The sequence below is a fragment of the Chelonoidis abingdonii genome, chromosome 11 (genome assembly GCF_003597395.2).
Source record: "Chelonoidis abingdonii isolate Lonesome George chromosome 11, CheloAbing_2.0, whole genome shotgun sequence".
NCBI classification, from domain to species: domain Eukaryota; kingdom Metazoa; phylum Chordata; order Testudines; family Testudinidae; genus Chelonoidis; species Chelonoidis abingdonii.
The window spans coordinates 14800622-14816619 of record NC_133779.1 but is presented as its reverse complement, the minus strand read 5'-3'; the positions used below and the strand labels follow the sequence as shown (position 1 = coordinate 14816619).

The 15998-nt window shown below is 64.3% G+C and overlaps 2 protein-coding genes across 2 annotated transcripts in view; one reads left to right on the top strand and one right to left on the bottom strand.

Moving 5' to 3' along the window:
* Window positions 1-1686: 1686 nt before the first annotated feature.
* On the top strand, window positions 1687-12643 carry LOC116832367 (myocardin). Its single transcript, XM_075070518.1, has 15 exons — window positions 1687-1793; window positions 4083-4194; window positions 5806-5859; window positions 6080-6138; window positions 6663-6738; window positions 7257-7418; window positions 7678-7765; window positions 7808-7937; window positions 8243-8356; window positions 8821-9068; window positions 9426-9552; window positions 10041-10403; window positions 10740-10868; window positions 10970-11024; window positions 11305-12643. The coding sequence occupies exons 2-15, from the start codon at window positions 4140-4142 to the stop codon at window positions 11709-11711; spliced, it is 2067 nt and encodes a 688-aa protein (XP_074926619.1). The 5' UTR covers window positions 1687-1793; window positions 4083-4139; the 3' UTR covers window positions 11712-12643.
* Window positions 12644-13886: 1243 nt separating this feature from the next.
* IZUMO1 (izumo sperm-oocyte fusion 1) overlaps window positions 13887-15998 on the bottom strand; it is a 6356-nt gene continuing 4244 nt past the window's right edge. Inside the window, 8 exon segments of the mRNA XM_032793064.1 lie at window positions 13887-13922; window positions 13924-13939; window positions 14137-14223; window positions 14415-14487; window positions 14490-14601; window positions 14816-14916; window positions 15446-15526; window positions 15807-15827. Of these exon segments, the coding sequence (XP_032648955.1) occupies window positions 13887-13922; window positions 13924-13939; window positions 14137-14223; window positions 14415-14487; window positions 14490-14601; window positions 14816-14916; window positions 15446-15526; window positions 15807-15827 (527 nt within the window).

The following is a 15998-nucleotide window of genomic DNA, read 5'->3' as shown; positions in this document are numbered from 1 at the left end:
TTGGGGGGCCTGGGAGCCAGGACTCCTCGGTTCAGGACCTGGCTGGGAAAGGGGAGTGGTGTCTAGTGATCAGAGCAGAGCTGGCCCAGCTGGATCTATATTTATCAATGGCGTCAGTCCCGGGTGTGATTTAATCCTGGAAACTTTAGCTGGGGAAAGACGCATGAGCTCATCTCGCCCGGCTGCAGGCCACCCCACCTCCCAGCACCCAGCCCTGCCCCCGAACCGCCCATCAGGCACCCGGGGGAGGGGAATCAGCCCCCCCAGAGGTGAAGGGAAAGAACCCCGGAGTCCTGACTCCCAGCCCCCCTGATCTACACCCTAGACACCACACCCCCCTCCCGCCCACCAGAGCTGGAGATGGAGCCCAGGAGTCCTGGCTGCCCCTCCCCTCCCCACCCCACACTCCAGTAGGGGGCAGAGCCCATCTCACCCTCACCCGGTTTTTCCTTGGAGCTGGGGTTGGGGGGGAACATGGGGGTACAGGGCCAGGCAGAGGTGGGGTCCGGGAGCAGGGCGGGAGGGACTATGGCTGGGGGCAGGGTGGGCATCAGGCCGGCTTTAAATACCCGCAGCTGAAACCGATCCGCAGCGTCAGTGAAATCCAGCTCGGCCCAGACAGCCAGAGACAGGTGCCACCTGTCGCGGGATCCCCCAGCGCCCCACTGCAGCCACCGGCAAAGGGCACCCGGCACGCTGGTCCCTGCCTCGCCCTCCGCACAACCCCACAACTGCCCTCCGCACGGCCCCACAGCTCAGCCCCAGCTCCCAACACGTGTCCAGGCCACACCTACTGCGACGGGGCCCCGATCTCGGTGACTTTATGTCTGGGCAGTGCCCGGCGCGACAGGGCCCCAATCTTGGCGACTCCGTGTCAGGGCTGTGCCTGGCGCGACGGGCCCCCGATCTCGGCGACTTTGTGTCTGGGCAGCGCCCGGCCTGACGGGGCCCCGATCTCAGCGACTGTGTCTGGGCAGCGCCCGGCCTGACGGGGCCCCGATCTCAGCGACTGTGTCTGGGCAGCGCCCGGCCTGACGGGGCCCCGATCTCAGCGACTGTGTCTGGGCAGCGCCCGGCCTGACGGGGCCCCGATCTCAGCGACTGTGTCTGGGCAGCGCCCGGCCCGATGGGGCCCCGATCTCAGTGACTGTGTCTGGGCAGCGCCCGGCCCGATGGGGCCCCGATCTCAGTGACTGTGTCTGGGCTGTGCCCGGCACGACGGGGCCCCGATCTCGGCGACTCTGTGTCTGGACAGTGCCCGGCGCGATGGGGCCCCGATCTCAGCTTTGGGTGAGGAGTTCGGGTGCTGAGCCAGGAATAGGACCCAGGAGTCGTGACTGAAGGTGCAACAGTCACATCCCCCTCTAGTGGCCAAACCTAGGACGCCTGGGTTCTCCAGGCTCTGGGAGGGAGGTGGGGACTAATGGTTAGAGCGGGAGGGGGGGGAAATGCCAGGACTCCTGGGTTCTCGGGCTCTGGGAGGTGGGTGGGGTCTAGGGTCAGCCCAGGGGGCGGGTCCCTGCTGAGCCAGCAGCGCGTTCCTGCCCGCGAGTGGCGGTGTCGGGTGACCGGCAGGTGGGGCCTTTTCACACGTTGGGGGGAGGTGGCAGCTGCCGCCCCCCCCTTATGGGGGCAGCTGTGACATCACCGGCCCGAGGTCCCCCCGCCCCCCAGCCTGCAGAGCCCGCCCGTGACCGGCCCCAGCACCCCCCACGCAGCCGGGCTGGGACCCGCGGGGAGAGACCGACGGAGCCGGGCCGGACAGCGACCGGGACAGTCACCGCGCGGCGCTGGTGGGTGGGACCCCGAGCCCCCAACCTGCCATCTGGGACCCCCTCGATCCCCCCAACCTCCCTTCTAGAGTCCCCTGATCCCCCACAACCGACCCCCCAACCTGCCGCCTGGGGCTCCCGATCCTCCAACCCGCCCTCTGGCCCCCGTAACCCCCCAACCTGCCACCTGGGACCCCTAACCTGCCCATTGGCCCCCCGTAACCCCTCCAACCCACCATCTGGGGCCCTCCGAGCCCCCCATCTGTATTCTGGGCCCCCTGATCCCCCACAGCCCGCTCCATGGGGTCCCCGAGCCCCCAACCCACCCACTGGCCCCCTATAATCCCCCCAACCCTCCCACTTGGGCACCTGATCTCCCAACCTGCCCCCAGTCCCTCCAACCCATCCCCTTGAACTCCCAGTCCCCCCAACCCACCCTGTAGAGCCTCCAACCTGCCCCCTGAAGCCCCAGATTCCCCCGAACCCACCTCCTGGGCCCCCCAGCCTGCTCTCTGGGTTCCGATGATGGACTCAGCCTGCCCCCTGGGTCCCCAGATCCCCCCCAAAACCACCCACTGGGCAGCCAATGTCCCAACCTCCCCCCTGGGGCTCCTGAGCGCCCCCAACCCACCTGCTGGAGCCTCCAACCTGCCCCCTTTGACCTGATTCCCTCAGCCCACCACCTGGGGCCCCTGATATCAGCAGTCCCCCTCAATCTGCTCTCTGGGGCCTCAGATCCCTCATCCTGACCCCTGAAGCCTCCAACTTGCCCCCTTGAGACCCAATCCCCCCCAACTTGCCCCCTGGGCCCCCAAGCCCCCCATCTTGACCCCTGGAGCTCCCAACCCATCCTTTGGGAGCCCTGATACCCCAAACCCACCCCCTGGGCCCTGCTATCCTCCCTCCTGCTCTCGGGGGCCCTGTCATCCCCCAACCCACCCCCAGGGGCCCCCTGATCACCCAACCTGCCCCCTGGGGGCCCCATCCTGCCTCCTGGAGCCCCCTGATCCCTCCAAACTTCTTCCTGAAGCCCCCAATCCCCAAACCTGCCCCATGGGGCCCCCATTCTCCCAAACCTGCCCCCAGGAGCCCCCCAATTCCCAAACTTCTCCCCAACCTGCCCTCTAGAGCCCCCCAATCCCCACTATCCACCCCTTGGGGCCCCCAATCCCCCAACCTTCCCCCTGGGGCCTCCCAATCCACACCTTGGCCCCTAGATCCCCTAACTGGATCCCCCAAACCTGGACCCCATCCCTATCCCCAATTGTGACCCTCCCAGTTGATCTCCCTTCACCCAGTCCTGCCCCACCCCTCCAATCTGCTCCCCAAGACATTCCTGCCCTCAAACCTGTCCTAATCCCTTTCCCCAAAAATCTGATCCCCCTGATCTCCCAACCCCCCCCCTGGGGGCCCCATCCTGCCTCCTGGAGCCCCCAATCCCCAAACCTGCCCAGGAGCCTCCCAATCCCCACTATCCACCCCCTGGAGTTCCTCAATCCCCCAATTGCCCTCCTGGAGCCTCCCAATCCCCCAACCTACCCCCTGGGGCCTCTGACCCACAGCTTGGCCCCTAGATCCCCCAACTGGATCCCCCCAAACCTGACCCCATCATCTCCCCAATTGTGACCCCCCCCAGCTGATCTCCCTTCCCCCAGTCCTGCCCCAGCCCCCCCAATCTGCCCCTCAAGACATCCCTGCTCTCAAACCTGTCCCAATCCCTTTTCCCAAAAAATCTGATCTCCCAAATCTGACCCCTATAGCCCCCCTGAAATCTGACCCCTAGATCCTCATGTCCCAGAATGTGCCCCACCAGATTCCCCCAAACCCTGCTGTCTGACCCCCTGCCCCATCCCCCCAAATCTGCCCCCCAGATAGGCGTCCCTCTAAACTGGCCCATCCTGCCCCCCAAACTCCCAAAATTGGCCCCCGGATCCCCACATCCCTTTGTTCTGCTCCCCCTCCAAAGAGAGCCCCCTAGATCTGCAAGGAACCAGGGTGTGTGCATCTAGAATTAAAATGACCCCCTATGCAGGGAATAATCTGTCCCAACAGGATTAGAGCTGGGGGCAGGGGGCTAGGAGCCAGGACTCCTGGGTTCTATCCCAGCTGGGGGGGTGCTGGGAGCCACTGAATGGAAGTTTTTGAGAGATCCCTGCCCCCCATTACCCAGCCCTGGGGCATTTCCATCCCCCTCAACTTACGGGGGCCCCTCTCTCAGGGGAGGGGTTGTTCAGTCATAAGCTCCATCTGTGACCCCCCCATTCTCCTTCGGTCTCTCCTCCCTGCTGGATTGTTTTGGGGTCCCCTCAGGCCAAGGTGGCCGGCCAGGTGTCCCCCTCTTCACGCTTGACACCCCCAGCCCGGACCATGACCCTGTTGGCCTCCGAGCGCTCCATGCTGATCCGCAGCAAGTTCCGATCCGGTGAGTGGGGCTGGGAAACGGGCCCCCCCCAGTGCAGGGGCTCGAGGGGCGGATAGTAAAGCAGGGGGCTGGGAGCCAGGACTTCTGGGTTCTATCTTGGCTCTGGGAGAGGAGTGGGGTCTAGTGGTTAGAGCAGGGGGGCTGGGAGCCAGGGACCCAGGCGTGTCAGACAGCAGATCCCCTGGGTCTCCAAGGCCTCATTCTGGCCTACCTGAGGTCTCGCCTCTGCCCAGATGCCTGGGTCCCAGAGCTGAAGGGATTCCCCGGCTGGGGGGTGTCTGTGAGCAAAACAACCCTGCCCCCTCCTGACTGTGGCAAAGCCCAGGCCCTGGTTTAGGCCCAAAGGGTGGGGAAGGACGGGGGGTGAATGGCACCAATGGGGAAAGGGGGCAGCATGATTCCCTAACCCCCATGGTCATAACCGTCCCCCTCCCAAGCTCAGGTCTGGAGCCCTGTGCTGCAGCTCCCCCCCTCCACGAGCCCCGTCTGCCGGGAGATATCCCCCCACCCCGACGCCTGGAAATGAGCTGCTTCTTCACTTCCTGTCCTAAATCTCCTCTTGGCTGCCTGTTCAACAGCTGGCTGCAGCCACCCCAGAGCCAGCCGCAGCCCACGGGATCAAAGCTAGGGTCTGCAATTTAGTGCCCTCTGCCGAGCCTCCGCTCCGCCCCCTGGAGCCCAACACCTCCTGCCGAGCCCTCCGTCCTGCTTCCCACTGCCCAGCACCCCCTGCTGAACTCCCACCCCACCCCCTGCAGCCCAGNACTGCCCAGAGCCCCCTGCTGAGCCCCCTGCCCCTGCCGTCCAGCGCCCCCTGGGGAGCCTCCCGCCCCATTCCCCACTGCCCAGCACCCCCTACCTAGCTCCTGCCCCTGCAGCCCAGAGTCTCCTGGGGAGCCTCCCACCCCACTCCCCACTGCCCAGCACCCCCTACTGAGCCCCTGCCCGCTCCCTACAGCCCAGCGCCCCGTACTGAGCCCCCATCCCACTCCCCACTGCCCAGTGCCCCCTGCCAAGCCCCCACCCCACTCCCTGTAGCCCAGCGCCCACTACTGAGCCCTCAGCCCGCTCCCTGCAGCCCAGCATCCCCTGCCAAGCCCCCACCCCGCTCCCTGCACCACAGACCCCCCCGCTGAGCCCCCAGGGGTATTCCATTGGTGGGAGGTTATATGGGGTGGGGAGAGGGTGGTTCTGTGGGGGGCAGGAGGGTCTCATGTTACCAGCTCTCGAAATAGCTCTCACTCCCCTCACCCCAGCTGCCACCCGCCAGACACCTGCTGGGGGGAGGGGGGGGAGGGACAAGAATAGATGGGAGCACCATGCCCCTCCCCCTCCTCTGCCTGCTCCCCTCCTGTCCCTCCTCTTCCCCCACCTGCCCTGCCTTCTCTCCACCCCATCCTCTGCTCCCCCCACCCTATGCACCCCAATCCCATACCCCTCTCCCCATTTCCCCCCATCCATCCCGAGTGGGACCTGAGAGACAGCAGGGACTGGTGGAGGGGGCTGCCCAGGACTGTGGGGTTGCAAGCAGAGTTCTAGGGGGAAACCCCTGGGACATGGGCGATGGGGCTGGTGGTCTCACCCTCCCTGACTGTGTCCTCCCTCCCTCAGTGCTGCAGCTCAGGATGCAGCATCGCAGATCCCAGGAGCAGCATCTCCTGACAAGTGAGTGGGCCCAAGGAGGAGGGGTTGGCAAGGGGGGACCCCAGAAGGGCTGGTAAGGAGGGGTTCTAAGGGGGAAGGATGGGGGGAGCAGGGAGGTGGTGGGTAACCAAGCACAGCATTTCTGGGAGGGAGCCCCCCCACCTCACAGCCTTCCTTGGCTTCCAGGGACCCTTCTCCTGCTGAGGGTGACAGGCTCTAATCTTCCCATCTCTCCCTGCAGCTCTGACCAAGCCCCCCCCAACCTACCTGGAGGTGAACGGAACCCCAGAGCAGAGCCGGGTGAGCAAGCGGAGCAGCCTGGGGGCAGGGGAGGCTTGTGTGGCTATGTTGCTGCTGCAAGGCAGGCTGGGTAATGGAATATGCAAATAATCCCCACCCACTGGAGGGTCTTAGAGTGCTGGAGACACATTCAGGTGGATGGGAGCCAAACTCCCAATTGCACAGAGGGGGAAACTGAGCCACAGAGAGGGGAAGGGACTTGCAGGGGAGAGAACCCAGGAGTCTTGGTTCAAATACCCCCACACCCTCTAACCACTAGACCCCATTCCCCTCCCAGAGCCAGGATAGAACCCAGGTGTCCTGGTTTCCAGTCCCCCTTGCCCCCACCAACCACTAGACCCCACTCCCCTCCCAGAGCTGGGAAAGAACCCAGGAGCCCTGGCTCCCAGCCCCCGCTGCTCTAACCACTAGACCCTACTCCCACCCAGCAATCAGTGCTCCTGCCCTGGTCCCCCCTGAGCACCCCGATACCCCCCCTCTTTGCTGCTCCAGGCTGTTCTGACCCCCGGTCCCACCCCTTACAGGCCGACGAGACCCTGAAGTTGAAGGTCCAGACGAGAACCCACAAAGTGGGAGCTGCCAAGGGCCAGTTCACAGAAGGTAGGTGCCACCAGACACCTGGGTCCCCAATCCCATGCTCTGGCTCACCTGGGGTCCCCCCCACCTGGACACCTGGGTCCCCAATCCCATGCTCCGGCTCACCTGGGGTCCCCCCACCCGGACACCTGAGTCCCCAATCCCATGCTCTGGCTCACCTGGGGTCCCCCCACCCGGACACCTGGGTCCCCAATCCCATGCTCTGGCTCACCTGGGGTCCCCCCCACCCGGACACCTGGGTGCCCAATCCCATGCTCCGGCTCACCTGGGGTCCCCCCCACCCAGACACCTGGGTCCCCAATCCCATGCTCTGGCTCACCTGGGCCCCTCCCCCCCCCACCAGGACACCTGGGTCCCCAGTCCTTTGCCCCAGCCCATCTGTGGCTCACCTGCCTGGCCGCCTGGTTCCTTCTCCCAGATGTTTGGGTCCCATGACTGGCACAAACAGATCAGTGCATAGTACTTGGGTCCCTGCCCCATGGCCTGTGACCCCCATTCAGTCTGTGTCCCCTCTCCCCCAGCAAAGTCTGGAGGGGACCCCTCAGAGCGGAAGGAGAAGAAAACGCGTCTGGCTGAGGATCTGAAGGAGAAACTCCTGCAACGGCCGGGGCCACTGGAACTCGTGACAAAAAACATCCTTTCCTTGGACGCCAGCCTCAAAGATGCTGTGAAAAGTACGGCAGGTGCCAGGACTCTTGGGTTCTCTCTCCGGCTCTGGGAGGGGAATGGGGTTTAATGGTGAGAGCAGGGGGCTGGGAGCCAGGACTCCTGGGTTCTCTCCCTGGGTCTAAGGCTTAATGAGTGGCTGAAGGTGGACATGTTCTGGGAATAGGGGGCGCCGGCTCCTATCCCGTGCCAGGGCGGGGACTGACTGGCTTGGGGGTTGGGGGGCTGATGAGATTTTTCGAGACTTCTCTAATTCCCCTCCCTCCCCCCCGCCAGCTGATCCTGCCCCTGGGACCTTCCTATTAGACGAGGACCTCAGCAGCTCTTCCTTGTCCTCCTCTTCCGCCTCCTCGTCTACCTCAATGTGGACCTCATCCTCCTCATCCTCCTCCTCGTCCACGACCACCTCCTCCTCCACCTCCTCCATGTCCTCATCCTTGTCCTTGTCCTCCTCTTCTTCCCCATGCTTCACCGCCAGCCTGGGGGGGGCCTCCGGCAACCCATCTCCCCCCTCGACCTCAGGGGCCGCTGTCCAGGTGAGATGGAGGCCAGAGCTGGGCACAGGAGGGGGCTGCGGGTCGGGAGTGAGGGGCACCGGCAGAGCCGGGGGGTTCCCTGGGTCTCTGCTGCCATCTGGTGTCTGGCTTTTCAAACTGCAGGTACTGCGGGGGGGAGTGGGGGGGGCGCTGGGAGCCAGGACTCCTGGGTTCTAGCCCCGGCTCTGGAAGGGGAGTGGTGTCTAGTGGTTAGAGTTGGGGGAGAAGGGGGGCTGGGAGCCAGGACTTCGGGGTTCTATCCCTGCTGTGTGACTCCTTGGCTTTCTGGGGCCCTCTCCCTGCAGTCGGAGCTGCTGTCGATCCTGGAGTCCCAGGCCCCCTCTGCGCCTGCCCCGGACCCCGAATCCCAACCTCCTGGGGCTGGCCACCCGGCTAAGGCCCCGGCCTTGCTGCCCAAGGTAGATGCCAGACTGTGGTGGAGCCGGGGGTGGGGGGCTGTGGGACGAGGGGGGCGGGTCCCCAGCAGGAACTGGGAGGGGAATGTAGGGGGGCTGGAGCTGGGGTGTCCCAGCCAGGGGGTGGCTGTTGGGGGTGGGTATTGGGGTGTCCCGGTGAGGGGGTGTTGGGGTGTCCCAGCGAGGGGATGGGGAAGAGGGGCCAGCATTAAAAGTGGGGGGGGCAGAATTGGGGTGTCCCAGTGGAGGGGTGGGGTGTTGGGGTGTCCCAGCTAGGAGCCGGTTGTTGGGAGGAGGGTATTGGGGTGTCCCAGCGAGGGGATGGGGAAGTGGGGCCAGCATTGAGAGGGGGGGCAGAATTGGGGTGTCCCAGTGGGGGGGTGAGGCTGGAGTTGGGGGATCCCAGTAGGGGGATAGGGAGGGGACCCCACTTGGCAGGTCCTAGCCACATTCTCCCCCCTCTCCAGGGCCCCCCACGCCCCAAGAAGGCAAAGGACCCCAAGCCCAAGATGAGGAAGCTGAAGTACCATCAGTATGTGCCCCCCGCGGCCCGGCCCCCCCGGGCCCCGGCCCCCCTGGATGCCGCCTACGCCCGCCTGCTTCAGCAACAGCAGCTCTTCCTCCAGCTCCAGATCCTGCAGCAGCAGCAGCCGCCGGCCCCGCCAGGGCCCCCCACAACGCTGTGTGTGCCGGCCCTGCAGCCCCTGAGTGCCAGGTACCCCCTGAATCCCCTGAGTGCTAGGTAACCCCCCTGCAGTGCCCTTTACCCCCCGGGGGGCCAGGTACCCCCCCTGCACCCCCCAGTGCCAGGTATCCCCCCGCACTGCCCTTCACCCCCTGAGCACCAGGTACCCCCCCACATCGCCCTGTACCCCCTGAGTGCCAGGTACCCCCCTTGTACCCTCTGAGTGCCAGGTACCCCCCAACTCCCTCTGCAACCCGAGCACCAGGTATCCCCTGAACCCCCCTGCACCCCCTGAGTGCCAGGTACCCCTACAACCCCCACTGAACCCTCTCAATCCCCCCTCACTGAATATGCCCCCTCTAACTCCTCCTCTCTCTGCCCCCCCAGTATTTCCCCAGATCCAGTGGTCAGCTTTGCGGCCCCCCCAATTACCCTGGCAGCCCCCCCAACACCTCCCACCCCTCCTGTGCTCCCCAAGCCTGAGCTGCTGCCCGCCAACCTGGATGACCTGACAGTGAGTCTGTCTGTGATGGGGGAAATCTGGGGGGGGGCCCTGATCCTTCGCTTGCTCCTCCCTGGAGGCAGGGACTGGCTGGGGGCTGCCAGGGTGAAGGAGGAGAAAATGGGGAGTGGGGATTTGGGGGTTGGGAGGGAATGATGGAGGGTCATGGGCGTGGGGGTGTTATGAGGGGGTGAAGAAGGGTTATTGGAGGGGTGGGGCTGTGAGGGGGAAGGGGTTATTGGAGGGGTGTGGTGGGGCTGTGAAGAGGTGGGGAGGGGGGTTATTGGAGGGGTGGGGCTGTGAGGGTGTGGGAGGGGTTATTGGAGGGTTGGGGCTGTGAAGGGGTGGGGAGGGATAATGGGGGTAGGGAGATTGTGAGGGGCTGGAGGATGGGGGGGTTCCCTTCTCCTCTGTCAAGAAGACATTTTTAGTGTGTGTGGGGGGTGGAATGGGGACATCCGTCTGTCCAGGACCAAGGCCCACTGACACCCCCCCCCCAGGTGTCAGAGCTCCGCCAGCAGCTGCGCCAGCGCGGGCTGCCCGTGTCGGGCACCAAGCCGGCCCTGTTGGAGCGGCTGAAGCCCTTTCAGGTGCGGGGGACCCCAGGGCCGCCCCCCCCGGTCCTGCCCCCCACCGACCGGGCACTGCAGGAGAAGCAGCGGCTCATCGACAGCCTCACCTGGGAGCTGCAGCGGGAGCAGCAGGAGGCTGACGACCTGCAGGAGGAGCTGCAGCTGCACAAGTGCCGGCACGGCCGCCCGGAGGGGGAGCCCCTGCCCCCCTCCCCTCCAGCCAGCCACGGCCCCCAGGCCCCCACTAGGGAGACGTCCGAGGGCCCAGTGCCCAGGAGAGAGGGGTTCCTGGTGAGAGCAGGGGGCGGGGCTTGTGTGCCAGGGGTGGGGCATGATCGGGGGCGGGGCTTGTGTGCCTGGGGCGAGGCATGATCAGTGCAGGGAGGATGGGCCAAATGGGAGGGGCATGGCAGGGGGTGTGGCCATACCACAATTGGATTGGGTGGTGCAGTTGGGGGGCATCCCAGGGGAGAGGCTGAGGGGGCGGAGTCATGATAAATTGGTAGGGGAGGGGCACTGGGAGGGAGGCGGAGCCATGCCAAGGGGGAGGGCCATAGGGCCATGTGGGGAGCAGGGGATGAGCAGGGGGAACTTCAAATTTACCCCCATGTCCCTCTCCTCCCTCAGGTTTTCTGCCCCCCTTCCTGTGAGCCAATCGGGGAGGACCTAGAACTGCCCCTGCAGATCACGGCCAGCCCCGCCCCAGCCCCCCGCTCCCTGGAGGAGGAGCTGCAGGAGGCCATCCAGAAAGCCCAGGTATGGGGGGGGGTCCCATATACCCAGCCCCCGCACCCCACCCTAGTGGGGCCATGTCCCCGTTCCTGCCCTTCACTCCCTTTCTCCCTCCCTGTCCACAGCTGGTCCCAAGTCAGTCGATCGAAGATATCCTGGAGGAGCCATTGGCGTGTGCAGGTGAGACCCCGAGTACCCCTACTCCGATCACCCCCCCGCCCCAATCTGGTGTACGGGGTGCCATGGTGCACGGAGCGGGCTGGGGGCTCAGCAGGGGGCGCTGGGCTGCGGGGAGCAGGGTGGGGGGCTCAGAGGGGGATCCTGGGCTGTGGGGCAGGAGGTGGGGCTGTGAAGGGGTGGAGTAGGGGGCTCAGCAGGGGGCGCTGGGCTGCAGACAGCAGCTTGGAGGGGGTGCCATTCAGCATCCCATGTCCATCTAACCCACCCGCCCCCTCTCCAGGTGATCTGCTCCCCACGGATGCCCCCTTGCTGCTCCCCACGGAGCCGAGCCGGCCCCCCTCGCCCCTCAGCCAGCAGGGGGCGCCCTGCAAGAAGCCCCGTTGCACCCCGCCAGTAGCGGCCATCTTGGATTTCCCCAGCCACTACAACTTCCTCACCCCTCCCTCCTCCTCCTCCTCATCTCCCTCAGACTCCCTGTGTGGGGTCTTCTCCCCGGAGGGGCCCCCGTCACCCAGCCGCCGGCCCGCCTTCGACCCCGTCGATTGGCTGGAAGCCTTGACAGCTGGCCCAGCCTCAGGGCTGGGGCCCGGCACCCCTGGCGGCAGCAGCATCTTCTCCACTGACTTCTTTGACTCGCCCGAGCTGAGCGTCAACCACATGATTGACCTGATGGTGGAGCAGTGGTAGGGGGTGCAGGCCCCCCGGCCTATCTACGGGGAGCCCCCCCACCGCCACCTGAGAGACGCCAACAAATCACACCGATGCAGGTGCCATCTTGGATGGGTGACGTCAAATCCAGGCACCATCTTGGGAGGAATCATTGTTTGTAGTGATGCCAAAACTGGGCGCCATCTTGGCTGGTGGAACCATTGTTCAGGGTGACATCAACTCCAGGCGCCATCTTGGATGGATGATGGTAACTCCATCTTGGATGAGTAGAAGCATTATTCTCGGTGACGTCAACTCGCGGCACCATTTTGGATGGGTGGAACACTTGTTTGGCGCCATCTTGGATGTTTGGAACCATTACTCAGGGTGCCATCAACTCCGGGTGCCATCTTGGATGGGTGAAACCATTGTTTGGGTTTGACATCAGCTCGGGATGCCACCATTGATCAGTGAAGCCAACTGGATGCTATGTTGGGTGGATGAAACCATTGCTTGGGGGTGATGCCAACTCCAGACACCATCTTGGATGGGTGAAGCCATTTTACTGGGTGATGTCAACACTGGATGCCATCTTGGATGGATTAAACCATTGCTCTTTTGGTTGTCAGCCCCAAGGGGCATCTTGGAAGGATCAAACTGTTGGTGTTCAGTGATACGGCGAGTGGCTGCCATCTTGCATAAATCATACCATAAGTGTTCAGGGTCACATCAGCTCTTGAATGGGTTAAGCCATTGTTTGAGGGTGATGCCAGCGTCCACCACCATCTTAAATGGATCAGACCACTGATGTTTGAGTCACGTCAGCTCTGGGTGCCATCTTGGATTGGACCAGTCATTGGGGCTTGGGGGGATGCCAAGGCCAAAGGCCCTCTTTATTTGGGCCATACCATTTAATTGGACCTAAGTGTTTCACTGGCAGGCGGAAGGCAACTCCACTTGTGGGATGCCATCTTGTTTGGGACATACCACCTTTGACTCTGGTGTCTTATTGACCAGAGGGGAGGATGTGGAAACCATCTTAGTTTGGATTGTACCATCTTTGTACCTAGCTGGGTTGGGAGTGAAGAACCCAACTCTAGACGCCATCTTGGATGGCTCATACCATTTTTTTTACCTCATGTTTTACTGGCAGAGGGGGGTGGGGAAATGGCAACTGTAGACACATCTTGGTTGGACTGTACCATTGCTGAGCCTAGTGTTCTATTGGGGGCTGCCCTCCCCCACCCTTTTCACTCCCGTCCCCTCCCACCCAGGCTGCCCCCCAGTTCCTGGCCCCCTCCCATTTACACCATCCCCCCCACCCTGTTCATCACTGTGCCCTGCCTGATAATTAAGGGGGGGGACTCTGACCACTGGTGAGGGCGCAGCTCCCTAAGGGGGCTGAGCTAGTAGGGGAGGGGTCACACCACGGGGGGGTGGGGAGCTGACAGTGGCCAAAGGCTACTGAGAAATTTGGACCGACTGGGTGACAGGGCACTGCTGTGGGGAAGCTCGCAGCCCTTGGAACAGCCCCCTTGGGGCACTGTCATGGGGAAACTCCCAACCCCTTTGGGGCACTGCCATGGGGAAGCTCGCAGCAGGGGAGCTCAACTCCTGTTTGCTCCCCAGAGTGGGGGCAGGGGCCGGGAGAGCTCCTTCCATCACTGGGGGGGGGGAGTGGGGATCTGGCCTCCCATGAGCACCGATCCACATGGGGGTGAGTAGAAACTCCAACTTATAATCCAAACACCCCCCCCATTCACCTGGAACTGCTAAGCCTCGTCCACCACCACCCCCACTCCACAGCTCTGAATGGTTTTCACCCACAAGGGCAGGAGGCCCCTCCCACAAGTGCTGGCTGGGGAGTCATTGAGGGGACCCTGGAAGCTCAAAGCTGATCCCCCCACACAATAAAGCCCCTCCACTGCCACCAGCGTGCCTCGTGTTTTTTTAACTCGTGGCTGGGGGCTGGGGTAGCTTGAGGGGTGGTCCATAGGGAGGAAACCTGATCATGCTGAGCTAGAATAGAACCCAAGTGTCCGGCTCCCCAGCTCCACCCTCACTCAGAGGCGGAACAGGACCCAGGAGTTCCGGGATGACAGTGTATTAGGAATAAAATCCTGTCATTAAAAATAGGCGGAGAGGGAGGGTTGGAGGGGGAGGAACCAGGACGGGGGGGGTCGGTTCTGGAGTGAGGGGGCAGGTTGCATGTCTTCAGCCACCAGACTTCTCTGGCACCTCCTGCTGGCGGCTGATAGAGCCAGGTGCTGTAAGGGGGGAAGGGGAGAGGGTTGGGAAAGGAGATAGGGGAAGCTGTCTGGTGAGGGGGGGACAGAGCCAGTACTTTGCCCCCCACCCCGGCACAGGCCTTGCCCCCATCCTCCCCCAGACGCGCAAGCCGCTGGCACATGGGGCCTGCGCCCCTGGGGGTAAGGGTTGAGGGGGACCCGGCGGCCGGACTCACCAGCCCCCGATGAGCAGTAGGACAAGCCCAGCGCTGCCCCAGATGATGAGCAGACGAGCCTTCAGGGCCCCCGGGGGGGTCGGGCCTCTGTGACGGGGGGGCAAGAGTCAGGGGCGCACAGCAGGGGACCAGGCCGGTGGGGCTTTCGGAGGGGTGCCGCAGGGGGAGGGGACAGGGGTTAGAGGGAGGCAGGGCTGGGAGCCAGGATCCTGGGTCTCTCCTGGCTCTGGGAGGGAGTGGGGGCCATGGTAATAGAGAAGAGGGGATGGGAGCCAGACCCTGGTTCTCTCACCTCAACTGTTACCTGGAAGCGCAGCTCGGAAGCAGACCCAGCCCGGGCGTTCAGCATTCACAGCGGTAGCGCCCGAGTCGTTCACTGCTTGCCATCCGTCTCACGAAGGAAGGCGTCGGGGCCTGTGACCATGCCTGCTCTGAGCCCCCACTGCCTGCGGAGAGACGAGGGATCTGGAAGGCGCGGGTCGGAGTGAGGGGCAGCCGGCAGGGCTGGGCTGGGGGGGTGGGGCAGGGCTCGGCTGGCATGGGCTGCGGGTCGGGAGTGAGGGGCACCGGCAGCGCTGGGGGGAGGGGCTGCGGTCAGGATTGAGGGGCACCGGCAAGGTTGGGGGAGCCCAGGGCTCGGCTAGCAGGGGCTGCGGGTCAGGAGTGAGGGGCACCGTACCCGGTAGAAGCGGTAGCTTTTGGCACCGTAGCTGGCACGGTGCCAGGTCAAGGCACAGTCCAGGATCAGGTCGTCGTCCTGCTGCACCTGCAGCCTCCGCTCTGCCAGAGACCCAGAGATCAGAGCCCATAACCCCCCACCCCTCCGGCCAGGCTCATCCACTCCAGTAACCCCCCAGCATCGACCCCAGCAGTGTGCCTGGATCACAGCAATGGACCCATCCCACCCTGTACCCCCATCCTGGATCACAGCAATGGGCCCATCCATCCCAGTACCACCCTCCTGGGTCAGATCAATGGGTCCATCTACCCCAGCCCGCCCCCCGCATCAGAGTGGGCCCATCCATCCCAATACCCACACCCACCCCAGGTCAATGGGCCCATCCAGTCCAGCTTCTGACAGTGGCCAGAGTTAGATATAGAAGACCCTCTCGTTACCCACAACGTACCTGGCCATGGTGGGGGTGGGGGGGAATTTTCCTTCCTGACCCTGCTGGAGAAGCCGGGCCCTGGAGCCTGGGAGGGAAACCCTAACACAGGCTGGAGGCCTCTAGACACCCACATCCCTTCACTGCCGACCCTTCCCCCATTCATCTGACCCTCCATCCTGCCCCAGGCAGCCCCCGCTCACCCCCGCAGCGCAGGTCCCGGTTGCAGGAGTAGAGCTTGGTACCGCAGGCTCGACAGTCGATGAACTGGTGAACCATGCGCCCTGCGGAGAGGCGGGGCTCAGGGCCGGGGAGGTCAGGGCCTGGGGTGTGTCAGGGATGGGGGGTCAGGGGCCAGAGGGGGTCAGAGCCCAGGGTGGGAGGTCAGAGTCCGGGGGAGTCAGGGATGGGGGGGTCAGAGCCCGGGGGGGAGGTCAAAAATAGGACCCTCCCAGCACGGGGATCACTGACCCCCCCAGAGAATCAGAGCCAGGGTCCCTGGAACCCTCCACCCCTCCCCCAGGATCTGTCCCTTGCCCCCACATCCCCCTGGCTCACACTCACCACACTTATTCGGGCAAAAAACTGCAAAACAAGAAGGAAGAAGAAGAGTGAGAAATGGAGCTGATCCCCCCACCCCCACACGTCCCCTGGGGAACAGGGCTGCAAGTCGGGAGTGAGGGGCACCCTGGGGTGGGCTAGCCGGGGCTGTGGGTCGGGAGTGAGGGGCACCGGCAGAGCTGGGCTAGCAGGGGG